This window comes from Podarcis muralis, chromosome 1 (genome assembly GCF_964188315.1).
Source record: "Podarcis muralis chromosome 1, rPodMur119.hap1.1, whole genome shotgun sequence".
In the NCBI taxonomy this organism is placed as follows: Eukaryota; Metazoa; Chordata; class Lepidosauria; order Squamata; family Lacertidae; genus Podarcis; species Podarcis muralis.
In genome coordinates, this window is record NC_135655.1 from 128,513,316 (window position 1) to 128,528,402 (window position 15,087).

At 42.1% G+C, this 15,087-nt stretch overlaps 1 protein-coding gene across 2 annotated transcripts in view; it reads left to right on the forward strand.

The window, feature by feature from the left end:
• PARD3B (par-3 family cell polarity regulator beta) overlaps window positions 1-15,087 on the forward strand; it is a 582,805-nt gene that overhangs the window by 118,394 nt on the left and 449,324 nt on the right. For both annotated transcript variants that reach the window (XM_077918269.1, XM_077918271.1), the window contains exon 3: window positions 12,962-13,133. In XM_077918269.1, the coding sequence (XP_077774395.1) occupies window positions 12,962-13,133 (172 nt within the window). The remainder of the gene's footprint in view (window positions 1-12,961; window positions 13,134-15,087) is intronic.

The following is a 15,087-nucleotide window of genomic DNA, read 5'->3' on the forward strand; positions in this document are numbered from 1 at the left end:
AGATTTTTTATTAGGGATTTAAACAAAACATATTATCTTAAAACATATCGTCCTTAGCCCCACATAGAGCGGATTGCAGTAGTCCAAGCGAGAGATAACCAGAGCATTCACCACTCTGGCAAGACAGTTGCGGGCAGGTAGGGTCTTTGCCTGGGTACCAGATGGAGCTGATAAACAGCTGCCCTGGATACAGAATTGACCTGCGCCTCCATGGACAGCTGTGAGTCCAGAATGACTCCCAGGCTGCACACCTGGTCCTTCAGGGGTACAGTTACCCCATTCAGGACCAGGGAGTCTTCCACACCTGCCTGCCTCCTGTCCCCCAAAAACAGTACTTCTGTCTTGTCAGGATTCAACCTCAATCTGTTAGCCACCATCATCTTAATTTGAAAACTGAGAAGGCTTTTTCTTTTAGTCTTTCATGTTGATTCTGCAGGTTTAGAAACAGAGCCAACATTCAATTGAAGTTTGTAGTCTTGTTGTGCGTCACGTTTGGACATATGGAAAGAAGAAATAAGGGCATTTCTTATCATTCAAAACTCAGGAGCAGTCTTGTTTATAGCTGAAAAGAATGAAATGGGTCTACAAATAATGTTGAGCATGAATCTTGCCAAGCACAAAAAGAGAAATGGCCTTTTGGTGTGTTTATTTCAGTCTGATAAGGTTCTCTTTGTTTCATCCCCCAGCTTGTACAAGAATAAATCTCAAATGTTAAAATCTTAGCAGTTGAATGCATGCTTGTGCACACAGGTTTGAAAGAGAAGCCACACTATAATATATATATCTTTCTAGTCAGAGAAACTTATACATGTTACTCTAGAAGCAAATTCCATGCATCTTATTTTCTCATAGATGTACGGCCTTGAACGTTGTTTTTCAAGTTATGTAGCTTCTTCCCATCACAAAGTAGAAATGAAATGAAATATTGCAACAGATAATATGAAGCCGCATATTGAAAACAACTGATTCTTGAGAAAATAAATTGAGGGATTGAATGTAGAATTCCAGTGAACAGAACTCTGGCTCCTGGATACTCCTGTTGGAGGAAGAAAGGATGCAATTTTCTCAAAATACTCCTTCCTGCTGCAGCCCAACGAATTGATGCAAGATTTGTATATAAAGCACATGATGCTTTGCTTTTTGGTTTGCATAAACAAGCTGCTTTGTTAAAACCTCACTTGGTAGACCCGAGAGCTAGAATACAGTGGTACCTTGGTTCTCAAACTTAGTCTGTTCTGGATGTCCGTTCCAAAACCAGAGTGTTCCAAAACCAAGGCGCGCTTTCCCATAGAAAGTAATGCAAAATGGGTTAATCCGTTCCCCCAAATAGCAATTTAACTTGAATTTTACTATCTAATGAGATCATTGACTCATAAAATGAAAGCAATAAACAATGTACTGCAGTCACACAATCAATCAGTAGCTGAACTGGGTTCCACGCAGACACACACACACACACACACACACACACAAAGAGCCACAAAAACGCAAAATAAATAGCAAAAACAGACAGACTTCAGCGTAACGCTCCAAACAGAAGTGTGGCACTCAAACTGTCAGTGTAACACTCCAAACGGAGAACGTTCGCGCTCCGAAAAAAGTTCGCAAACCGGAACACTTACTTCCAGGTTGGCAGTGTTTTGGTTCCAACTTGTTTGAGTCCCAAGGCGTTTGAGAACCAAGGTACCAGTGTAATGTGACATGTGTTACTTTTAACTGCGTGGGAAAGTAAACTTGAAGGAGCAAACCCAAATCTATCAGAGCACGTACAAGAACATGAATAATAATAATAATAATATCTTTATTGTCATTGCCCCCTCTCGGGGACAACGAAATTACTTGGCTGCTCCATCCACCACACAAAAATCAAAACAACTATAAAAGGGCACTCCACACAAAATCAAAACAACTATAAAAACACTAATTAAAACAATACAGTATAATACAGCAAGGAAGATTAGATGACTTTCAAAGTCCAGGCTTCCCATTCAGGGCCGAGATCGCTGTGGAGAAGAAGCTGTTCTTAAGACGGCTCGTTCTTGTCTTCATCGTCCTGTATCTCCGTCCCGACGGCAGGAGCTCGAAGAGACAGTGACCAGGATGCGATGGATCTTTTACTATGTCCAGTGCCTTCCTATGGCACCTTGTGGCATAAATCGTGCCATTTTCTGTAGTGGTCCCAGTGTGATATACACACTGGAGGCCTTCACCAAAGGTATTGCAGCAGCTTGAAAGGTAGATGTAATTTGCTAAATGATTGCCAAATTGAGGGACCCAAAGGAGTTCTGTCTGGCTCCCTCTTTGCTTGCTGTTCAGTGGGCAGTGAAAACGCATTTATTCCAGCAAACCTTTGGGGGATATGTTTTAAACTGTGTTGGGACTACTGAGTGAGTACAATTTATCCTTCTGAGGTTCTTTGCTGGCTTAGTCTGGCTGCCTTTAAGATTGCTGTTATTTTAATTATTTTAACCGGTGCAATTTTTATGAGCTTTATGGAGTTGTGGGCTGCTTTCACTATTTTTAATAGAAAAGCAGGTTACAAATATGAGGAAACGTTGTCTTTAAGCGGTTCCCTGCATGTTTAAGACGTGCGAGCAGTTTTTATTTGTCGTCTTCGAAAAAAGCAAAAATAAAAAGAGGGGAGAACATTTGATCACTTAATAAAAACAGGGATTTTGTGTTTTGTTCCAAGTTACAATCAAAAAAGAAAAGTGATAGGAAACCTGTGGTCCTAGATGTTGGAATATAACTCCCATCGGTCAGTATGGTCAGTAGCAAGAGATAATGGGAGATGTAGTACGTCTGCATCGAAAAAAGACATGGGGTTCCTGCCATGGTTTTGAATAATGCCTTGCTTACAGTAGTGGTCTTCACGGGGCTGAATAGATCAATCAGTCATTTTACTGGAGAAACTCTGGAAATCTGGCAAGACTTGTGCATTCCATCTTCCAATGTACCCTCTTTAATTACCGTATTTTTTGCACCATAACACTCACTTTTTTCCTCCTAGAAAGTAAGGGGAAATGTCTGTGCGTGTTATGGAGGGAATGCCTACGGGTGGCGGGGGGGGGGGGGGATCTGCTGCAGTCGTGAGCAGAGGATCCATGGTTCCCCTTCCTTCCCTCCTTGGCTCACTTTGAAACAGCAAAGCGGGAGAAGAGCCACTGAGTGGGGAGGAGAGAGGGGCAGAGAGCCTGCTTGCTTTAAAGGAGCAAAGCGGGAGAGGAGAGGCGCCGCTTATACGAGTGTAAGCGGCTCCTGTCCTGTTGGCTCCTTTAAAGCAAGCAGGCTCTCTGTCCCTCTCTCCTCCCCACTCAGCTCGCTACATAGCAGCAAAGTTTTTCAGCTCACTAAGCCGGTGATGAGCGGGGAGGAGGAAGAAAAGCAGAGCCTGCTTGCTTTAAAGGAGCAAAGTGGGAGAGGAGAGGAGCCTTCTCCCCTTATATCCCTCTTCTTCATTATTAGCAGCATCCTTCTCCACCCACCCCACATGTGCTTCTTCTCCCCTTAAACCACTCTTCTTCTTTATTAGCAGCATCCTTCTCCACCCACCCCACGCGTGCTCCTTGTCCCTTGAGTGCTTTTCCTTTCCTCCCCACTTAAAACGTGGTTACAAAGCACGGATCCACATGGATCCTCAGGATTTTTGCACTGGGTCACCCCAAATTCACCATCAGATCACATAGCATGTCCATGGCTACATCTTGCACCAAAAAAATCACGCACCCACTGTTGCCTGGGGCCGCAGTGGTGCAAAAATGTGGTTACAAAGCATGGATCCACATGGATCCTCAGGATTTTTGCATTGGGCTACCCCAAACTCACTGTCAGATCACATGTCTGTGGCCACAGCATGAACCACAAAAATCATACATCCACTGTTTCGTTTAGAATATTTTTTTTTCTTGTTTTCCTCCTCTAAAAACTACGTGCGTGTTATGGTCGGGTGCGTGTTATAGAGCAAAAAATACGGTATCTAATATGTTGTTAAAAAAATTAAAAAGAATATATTTATTTCTTTAAACGATTCTTAACCTGGCAGTACTTGAAAACTGATGAATTTAATTGCATGTAGGTTCAGTTGTGGGTCCCCCCCCCCTCATTGACGCGTCTTTCCTCCCTCTCCAAGCTTCAGAGATTGGGGAAGGAGCAGAAGTATCACTCTGGCTCCACTTAAGTGATACTAAATTAGTGTAGTCATGTGGTGTTGTTGTTTTTAGCGTACTCAGGAAGAGGTTAATAAGAATCTTACCTTTCTAACCTAATTGAAAGTGCTAATCTGGTTCCACATTTAAAAAAAGGAAAAACAAGCGCTTACGAAATGTTTGAAATGGTATACAATTGATATAAACTAATTGCCTTGAGTTACAATTATATAAATGCTTTAAAACACAACTGTTTCCCTCTCCACTTAAAGGTGCTAATTCTCCTCCCCCCCCCCCCCCGGTTTGCTGAAGTGCTGAAACTTCAGTGTTTTAATTACATTTAGTAATTGGTTAAATCTTCCATTCCATGTATATTCTTCACCATTTTCATCTTTAGGGTTCAGGGTTCTATGCGAGACAGGCATGCTTTTTTTTGGCTTTTATGACTTACTTGTCTCAACTGATCCACAACTTTGTTATTTTTAAATATTTGTTTCTCAAGGCATATATTAAGATTTCCTCAGGTCCTTAAGGCTCTCTCTGTGTGTATGCACTCTGTTTACCTTCTTACACTTACATTGCATTTATTTCAGACTCTGAGGGCATCCAAAATGTTCTCCTTAAACTTGATTAAATTGCCACGTGGGCAATTATTTTCACGAATACTGAAAAGGAGGAGATTTTGATAATAGAAGGTGAACTACCGTATATACTCGGGTATAAGACGACCCGAATATAAGCCGAGACACCTAATTTTACCACAAAAAAACTGGGAAAACTTATTGACTCAAGTCTAAGCCTAGGGTGGATAATGCAGCAGCTACTGGTAAATTTCAAAAAATAAAAATTGACACCAATAAAATTACATTAATTGAGGCATCAGTAGGTTAAATGTTTTTGAAGATTTATTTCAAAGAAAAACAGTAAACTAGCTCTGTAAGTGGAAAAGAGTGTCAACGAAAACAATATGGTATCAACAATAACTTTAAAAGTACAAAAACCTTGAGGGGACATTTTACCATATGTGGTGGGATTGTAATGAAATTTTAAAAAAATTGGGAAATGATATACAATTAATTGAAGAAAATGTTCCATCTAACATTTGTTAAAAAACCTGAAGCATTTTTGTTAGGGATTGTAGGGAAAGACCTGTCAAAGAAGTTGAAAAATATTTTCATGTATGCGACAACGGCGGCGAGAGTCTTAATAGCACAAGGATGGAGGACTGAGGAAACTCCGACTAAAGAATCATGGCAAGAGAAACTGACGGACTATGGAGAATTGCCAAAATTGACACATAAACTACGGGACAAGGATAACTGTAACATTAAAGATAAATGGGAACCTTTTACAAAGTACTTAAAGATGCAACAAAGTGAATTGGACTCCTTGGCAGGTTTTGAATAAACACTCACAAACCTTTTATTGATAATAACCAGTTAGACAAATTAAGGATTTATACATCTTTGTAATATGCAGAGAATAGCATTTATAGAGAAACCAGAGATTGAAACTGAGGAAAGTCGGGGGGGGGGGTTGTTTTATGGGAGGGAGGGGGAGAGGAAAATGGGGGGGGGGGGAATTAAGGTGATATTTTTTAAGATAATATGTGTTGACTAAATTCCTAATATTTTTTTAAAAAAAGTACAAAAACCTTCATCTCTCTCCTTTCTCACTATACTCAAACTACTCCCTCTTCTATTCCTTAGCTGCCTCATGAGAGCTCTCAAATATTCCACAGTACTTTACTCAAACGTCTTGTTGTTTAGTCGTTTAGTCGTGTCCGACTCTTCGTGACCCCCTGGACCAGAGCACGCCAGGCACTCCTGTCTTCCACTGCCTCCCGCAGTTTGGTCAAACTCATGCTGGTAGCTTCGAGAACACTGTCCAACCATCTCTTCCTCTGTCATCCCCTTCTCCTTGTGCCCTCAGTCTTTCCAAAAATCAGGGTCTTTTCCAGGGAGTCTTCTCTTCTCATGAGGTGGCCAAAGTCTTGGAGCCTCAGCTTCAGGATCTGTCCTTCCAGTGAGCACTCAGGGCTGATTTCCTTCAGAATGGAGAGGTTTGATCTTCTTGCAGTCCATGGGACTCTCAAGAGTCTCCTCCAGCACCATAATTCAAAAGCAGCAATTCTTCGGCGATCAGCCTTCTTAATGGTCCAGCTCTCACTTCCATACATCGCTACTAGGAAAACCATAGCTTTAACTATACGGACCTTTGTTGGAAAGGTGATGTCTCTGCTTTTTAAGATTCTAACCATTGCTTAAAACTGCCAGTTTCCCCCGTCCCCTCCAGCCTTTCAGTGTTTCTCCTTTCTCACTGTCATGCCACGTTCAATACTCTTGTGCAACCTGACTTCACTTTTGCTTGCTGCCTTATGCAAATCCAGGATTGTGATGCGGCAACTACAAATCATCCAGTGGGGCTGCCACCATGAAATCCTTTCTTCCTGGGGAAAGATAGGTATCTTGTGGACCATAAGCTAATTCTGGACTAAACTTCGCAAGCCCACAGGTTTAATTTTTAAGGAACGAAACCTCAACGGATAAAAGGGATGCTGGTGCTATCTGACCCGACGTTTCCAGCAGTGATTACAACAGAACACAGGTGCTAGCCCCCCTCCCCATAAGGGCCTCTCTACTCCACTGGTTCGGGACGCGGGTGGCGCTGTGGGTTAAAACACAGAGCCTAGGACTTGCCGATCAGAAGGTTGGCGGTTCGAATCCCTGTGACGGGGTGAGCTCCTGTTGCTCAGTCCCTGCTCCTGCCAACCTAGCAGTTCGAAAGCATGTCAAAGTGCAAGTAGATAAATAGGTACCGCTCCAGCGGGAAGGTAAACAGCATTTCCGTGCGCTGCTCTGGTTTCGCCAGAAGCAGCTTAGTCATGCTGGCCACATGACCTGGAAAAACTGTCTGCGGACAAACGTCGGCTCCCTCGGCAAGTAAAGCGAGATGAGCGCCGCAACCCCAGAGTCGTTCGCGACTGGACTTAACTGTCAGGGGTGCTTTACCTTTTTTTTTATTACGTCCTTCAACCTGGACACTAGTCTTCTGTTGATGCAGCCTTGAATAACATTGCTTTTTGTTGTTGTTGCTACTATTTCACACTGTTGACTCATGTTAAGCCTGCGGTCTATTGTAGTAATGTTGTGTTCCTAGCACCGTCCATTAGCCCCAGCTAGCATGGCTAGTGGTGAGGAATGATGGGAGTTGAAATGGATTATATCTCTTCCAGTCAGTGAAAGACTCAGCCCAGCCACTACCACAATTTTACAGGCTAAGGATGTTGCGTGTCTAGACCCCTCGTGAAGAATAAAGCACACCAGGACACAGATATTAGGTTAATGTTATTGGGTAAATTTTGGCCACAGCTTTATTGATTACAGATAGTGAGTGGTATTGGCTTAGGCATTGAATGGGCCCGACTATATCTGCCCGTTGCACAGGGAGTCCGGTAAGGGTAAACCACCAGCAGGGGGAGCCCCGTCGATGCAGACCAACTCAAGCTCCCCCAGATGTTCCCAACGGGGTTGTGCCAAGGCCCTAGCCCTCCCCTGCGCTTCGGACAAGATCCACACCCCCGGATTCCTTTAACGGAATACCCTTAAGCTTGGAGGGGCAGGTGATGGCCACACCTCCCCTGCCCATCATAAGGTCAAACAATGCCTAACCACAAAACCGTACAAAGTTCTGACGAATGCTACCAGGTAGGCAAAAACCAGATGGCCCCATGCCAATTTTGCCAAGTGGAAAAATTCCTACCAGGCTCCTCAACGGCGACCAAGCGAGGTCCATAGCAAGGCCAATGAAGAAAAACCTGTAAAATAGGGAGGGAGGGAGGGAGTTTGAAGAAGTGAGCAAAGAGGAAGCCTTCCGGCTCGCGCCTCACCTTAAGTGGTCCTGGCCACGCCGCCCACCAACCAGCGGATTGGCTGGCTGGTCAATGAAGCAGCCAGGATCCCCTGGGCAACATGGGACTTTGTCCCCCGCCCCCGGAGGAGAGTGGGTGGCCATGCGGTCCACCACAACTCCTCCCCACAGTACAATTCTGGTCCTAAAGCAGTTGCCATACACCTGTTGGTCGTAATTGGGGATCTTCTATGGCTTGCAGGTGATTGTTAGAGTTGAATAGCTTTTAACAGTCTGCTTATTTGGAATAACAATGCTTGCTGCTGCTCTTGATGTTGCGTTTCTACAGCTGTATTTGTTAATGTGCGTTAATGATGTTTTGCAACTGATGTTTTACATTGTTGCTTTGCGGTTTGATGTTGCTGTTTGCCTTTAGCTCTTTTTATGAGGAATGGCAGGGTGATGATGTTAAATAAAAATAAACACCACGCAGAACTTAAATTGGATGGCAAGAGACCTGCCAAAAGTATGCATGCTTTATTTGAAGAGGGGCACAATGTTACCGCCCTAATTATCATCCATGTGGATGCTACTAAAATATGTCTTTGTGAACATGAGCTGACACCCTTTCTACAACCAAATTATAAATGAGTAGGAGACCCAAAAATGTCAATTTCTTTTGAGCCGTTAAATTTCACCCCCTCTTCTTTCTTTCTTTCCTTATTTTTCCACCCAGTTCCTTATTTCACATTGTTTCCTTGCCCCGGGCAAATGGATTTCATTAAATATTTGTCTTTTTGTTCTGTTATTTTACTAACCCTAGTGTATCATTGTGACAGAGATCTTCAAAGTGACAAAGAGAATGAGATGTTACAGTAGTATTTTAAATGTAACGAAACAGCACTCCTACCTTTCTCTTCTTGGCTTATACAAGAATCCGAAGAGAGTTAAATTTGCACATGTAACATTGCAGTCCGTTTTAATTTAGCTGAAGTAACTGGGATACAGGAATTCCCCCTTTCAGTGGAAGACGCTCCCACTCATGCAACCCCCCCCCTCAAATTTCTGCCAGGTCTAACCTCCTGTTGCATTCCTGTGCCATTCCAAAAGGTCTTTCCACCTGCAGAAACTACTTTTGAGGGGGTGCGCTGGGTTGCAGCTCGAGAGGGGAGGCACGAAAGCCATGGTACACAAAAAGAGCCCTGCTCCCTCTTTCTTGCATCCAACATTGTAACCCTGAAATCATTTTAGGCCTTCCAACGGGTGAACTCTAGCCCAACGGTTGCCATTAACTTGATTTGAACTGATTTTATAATGAACTGATTTTAGAATGTTGTATTATTTTACTCTTGTCAGCCGCTCTGAGCCTGGCTTTGGCTGGGGAGGGCAGGATATAAATAAAATGTTATTGTTGTTGTTTAGTCGTTTAGTCATGTCCGACTCTTCGTGACCCCGTGGACCAGAGCACGCCAGGCACTCCTATCTTCCACTGCCTCCCGCAGTTTGGTCAAACTCATGTTCGTAGCTTTGAGAACACTATCCATTCATCTCGTCCTCTGTCGTCTCCTTCTCCTTATGCCCTCAATCTTTCCCAACATCAGGGTCTTTTCCAGGGAGTCTTCTCTTGGGACCAGTTTACCATTGAAGTCGCCTTACCTCACCCACTCAGCCACTTTGATAAGCGGAATTACAGGTGCTACAGGGGTCAGCAAACTTTTTCAGCAGGGGGCCAGTCCACTGTCCCTCAGACCTTGTGGGGTCCAGACTATATTTTTGGGGAAAATAATGAACGAATTCCTATGCCCCACAAATAATCCAGAGATGCATTTTAAATAAAAGGACACATTCTACTCATGTAAAAACACGCTGATTCCTGGACCATCTGCGGGCAAGATTTAGAAGGCGATTGGGCCAGATCTGGCCCCCGGGCCTTAGTTCGCCTACCCATGTGCTACATAATATCCATTCTGCATTTGGAAGAAATCAATATTTTGGTGTGTAAGCACCCACAGTTTGGAACATCCGGCCTATTGACATCAGGCAGGTCCCTGCACTGTGCTCTTCAGTGCTTGCTAAAAACATTTTCCATCTTCCACGATGGATGCTATTGTGGAAATTCCCCATGTTCTCTTAAGGTTTCTATTGATCCCATATCTTCAGACAGGTATCTATTGCATTATTATGTTTCTTGTAGCTTTCCCTGTTGTTGTTGTTGTTTTAAAAAAACTTTTTATTTATGTATAAGCAAAAGCTATTACAAAGAAAATATAAGAAGAAAAACAGACAGCCTGACAGCTGCTCCATGATCAAATAATTAAGCATTTCTGGAAGTTCTCACCAACATACACTATTGTAATCTTGAATTGAAGACACAGTGCTCTTTCCCACTAATATCCCAATATAAATCAAACTTGGCAAAGCTGTGGCAGGAATTATAATGGGAGAATATCCCTGTTTGGTTATTTTATTCCAAGCCCCAAAGTATGTTTTCTAATTGTCACGGGTCTAAAGTATTTACTTTGTTCTATAATCCATTGAGATGTCCACTGTAAAACACCTGCTTTGTAAAACCAAGATATTGTTGACAGTATAGTTTCATTATCATTGACCATTGCTGCTTTAGATATAGTACTTCTCTTTCTTTATCAGTAAATGTGTTTAGTTTTTTAGTTTTTAATTTTTTTTCTTTTTTTATTCAAAATTATAACAAGACATATTATCCAAAAACATATCATCCTTGTCCCTCCCTCCCCCAATTTTTCCTCCCTCCCCCTCCCACACAACCCCCCCCCCCCCCCCGGCTTCCCTCAGTTCCAGTCTTTGGTTTCTCTGAGAATGCTGTTTTCTGCATGTTACAAAGTTGTATAGATCCTCAAACTATTTAGCTGATTCTTATCAATAAAAAGTTTGTGAATGTTTATTCAAAACCTGCCAAGGAGTCCAGTTCACTTTGTTGCGTCTTCAGATACTTTGTAAAGGGTTCCCATTCATCTTTAAAGTCACAGTTATCCTTGTCCCGTAGCTTATATGCAGTTTTGCCAGTTCTGCATAGTCCATCAATTTTTCTTGCCATGATTCTTTAGTTGGGGTTTCTTCAGTCTTCCATCCTTGTGCTACCAGATCTCTCACGGCTGTTGTCGCATACATGAAGATGTTTTTCAACTTTTTTGGCAGGTCTTTCCCTACAATCCCCAACAAAAATGCCTCGGGGTTTTTTAACAAATGTTAAATGGATATAGTACTTCTGTCTATCGCTGCTGCACCACCATGTGATAAAAAATAAACAGCTGCTAATTCTACTACTTGTAGTCTTGTATATTTTCCTTTTTAATTTTTTTACAGAATATTATCTGGGCCATCTTCTTTATTTTGCTGTATTTGTTTTCTCCCAATGCAGGATGCATAGATATGATGATTTGTTATTTAGAAGGTACTCTATTTCTTATCACACAAACACATATTGTGTGGTCCAGTTCTTTTCAGATGGGGGTTTCTACATAGTAGTTTCTTATTTCAGCTTGAGGAACACTGACCTCTTCAGCTCTCTCCCCCCCCCCCGACACTTTTGTTTTCTTTTCTGTAATAAATCTGATTCCATTTACAATGCTTCCCCAGTCTACTCTGTTTGTACATGTGCTTGCCTTCGATGACCTTTCCTCTGTGTTTTTCCCTGCCCCCCTTTTATATTCTGCTTTCTGGGTATTGGCCACCTCAATTCCCTCAGTTTTCCACCGTCTATTGTATCAAAGTGCTATACGATATTTATCTTTACCATCTGTTTGGGCAACACAGCTCCCACTGTCATTTCTAGAAGCTTCCACTCCCACCCCTCAATTTGTTTTCCCCACATATCTTTGTTATTTTGCCTCGAACTGTTCTTATCTACTTGCTTGAAGACTTGAACGTGAATATGTTCCCATTATTGTTGCCTTTAGTCTGTGTTCATGCCCTGTTAAAACAAAACAAAACATCAGAACAACATTGATTATGCTTTGGTGGCCTGCTTATAGATTCCTCCTACCTGTTCAGAACTCTTTATTTGTAGAATGGTTCTTTCTGTTTACCTTTTGGGTACCGTAAGGTGAACGCTTTACATTTGTTCTTCGCATATTTTTCTCTGTTTTACAATATACCTCGAGATATCTCTTAGGACAGCTTTTGATCTGCACTTCTTGCCAGTTCATTTTGAGGCTTAGTTCAAGGTGCCAGTTTTTATATTTTAAAATACAGAGGGGAAACTGTGGACAAATGTTGGCTCCTTTGGTCAGTAAAGCGAGGTGAGCGCCGCAACCCCAGAGTCATTCGTGACTGGACTTAACCACAAACAGTTTTTCCAGGTCATGTGGCCAGCATGTCTAAGCCACTTCTGGCGAAACCAGAGCAGTGCACGGAAATGCCGTTTACCTTCCCGCCGGAGTGGGACCTATTTATCTACTTGCACTTTGCGTGCTTTCAAACTGCTAGGTTGGCAGAAGCAGGGACTGAGCTCACCCCATCACGGGGATTCGAACCGCCGACCTTCCGATTGGCAAGCCCAAGGCTCAGTGGTTTGCACCACAGTGCCATCCATGCTGTTAAATTACTTGTAGGATAATCCTTTTTTTAAAAAAAAAGTAATAAAATACTATCACATTCTATGTTTGATGTATTTTAATATTTTTTTGGAAGCCACCCAGAGTGGCTGGGGAAGCCCAGCCAGATGGGCGGGGTATAAATAAATTATTATTATTATTATTATTATTATTATTATTATTATTATTATTATTATTATGAGTCTATCCTAACATTTGCAGATGAATCAGAAATGGGGGTGGGAGGGTATTGCTACTGGGGGCTGTCAGGTGAGAAAATCCTCATGTCATCATGCACATAGAGTTCTTTGGATCCAAGTCGTAATTAGTTGTGCTTCCATGAGGGGACCACCTTCTTGTTACAAAAGTTTAATAAAGTAACATTTCATTTTGCAGTTGATTGCTGTGTACGACGAGCAAGAGTCCGTCTCCAAGTCTGAGGACGCCAGTGCTAGTTTGACAAATGGAAACAGCCCTGATGCTTTCGAGACAGATGTAGCTGCCCAGCTGGCTGCATTTCAGCCAATCAGAGGAGAGATTGAAGTGACACCCTCCGCTTTGAGACTAGGTACGTGCGTATACATTTTTAGATTGATCATTATCTTGGATGAGAGGTATGTGCTGTTTCTGCAGTTCTGTGGGTGCATTTGTCATCTTCTGGGTTTGTGCACACTGATAAAAACATACTTGGAAGAAGAAGAAGAAGAAGCATCTCCCATTCTTATCAGCCTGACAACTTGCTAACGTCATTGGCTAATGCATTATTCCAAATTCCGTATCTTTTACAGATGAAACAACAAAAGAGAGGGCTTTTTCTTCTTTTTATATTGATGCCACAGCTGTGATATGCTATTCCAAGGGAGTTGTGCATCTAGCACCAACTTTATTGTCTTCCAGGCATTCTAAACTCAAAGATTTTCAGGGCTGTGTGCTTTTATCTGTTGGCTAGTTTACATGTTGGTGGTGCTGGTTTTAACCTTTAAAGCCCTATACGGCCTAGGACCCTCGTACCTACGGGACCGCCTCTCCTGGTATGTCCCACAGAGGGACTTACAGTCTTCAAATAAAAATATCCTGAAGGTCCCAGGCCACAGAGAGGTTAGGCTGGCCTCAACCAGAGCCAGGGCTTTTTCGGCTGTGGCTCCGATCTGGTGGAACGCTCTGTCACAAGAGACTAGGGCCCTGCGGGACTTGACATCTTTCCGCAGGGCCTGCAAGACAGAGCTGTTCCACCAGGCCTTTGGCCAGGGCACTGCCTGACACCCTCTTTTGGCAATCTTCACAGAACTTTAGCCTAATGGTTGCCTTCAATTTGAGTTGAATTAATTTTAATGAAATGATTTTAGAATATTGAATTATTTTATTGTTGTTAGCCACCCTGAGCCCGGCCTCGGCTGGGGAGGGCGGGATATAAATAAAATTTATTATTATTAGTAGTAGTAGTAGTACTTGTTTTGGTTTTTTAAAACCGACTTGTAATAATTGATGAATGCTTTAAATAACTAAATAAAATGCTATAATATTTTAATAACAATACCATTCATAATATATGCGAATCATGCCAATTGGACATATATTCTGTAATTTCTCTTACAGTATACATGATTTATTCCGCTATTTCTGTTGTTTTGGGAGAAAGCACGAGAGCTATATGCAAGGCACTGTGGTTTCTTAAGTTAGCAAATCTCCTGGCTTCTGAAATCTCAGCATGCTACTCACAAGCATATCCGAGACCGTAAGAAGTGGAAATTACTGATGTAAACTAAAATTAAAGATGGCATTCTTAAGAAGCTGAACTACATAGCAAATTCCAGCATCTGAGGATGTTTTTGTAATTCTACATGATTGTGGAAACACTATACATAGGAATATATGTATTCCTTGGATGTTGATGACATGAAGAAAATTCTGTAGTGCTGACTGACTAGTACCTGTCAAGTTGCTAAAACATCAAAAGTCCTTGGCATAAGGTGCCAATAAAACTCTATATCATCATCATCATCATCATCATCATCATCAGCCACCCAACTCACAGTGGCGGCTTCCAGCAAATTAATAATAATAAAATAAAACAAATGAATAAATTTTGCCAAGGGAAGCAAAAACATAGACCTTGCCCCCATATTTTAGTATGGTGTGTGTGTGTGTGTGTGTGTGTGTGTGTGTGTGAAGACCAAGGAAGTATTATTTCATACGATAGTTTTCTAGACTCTGGGGCTGTTTAATGCAAATAATTTCCACTCCCCCTTAGTGGCACTTTATGCTTATGGGTCTGAGCCGTAAATTAATTATTTTTTACCATTCATCATTGCCTATTATGTTTATTTCTGTCTGTTTCCTTTGTCCTTGACTTTATGCATTCCATTTGTACCTGTCAGCATAAATAGTGTGGGTCAAGGATTCAGCTTCCGTCTACAAAATATTAGTGGTACACCAGTGTCTTAAAGATAAACTGTAGCTGCCGTGTGACAGACTGCTTTTTGATACGAGTTGCCACATGATTTTATTGTCTCTTAGCTGGA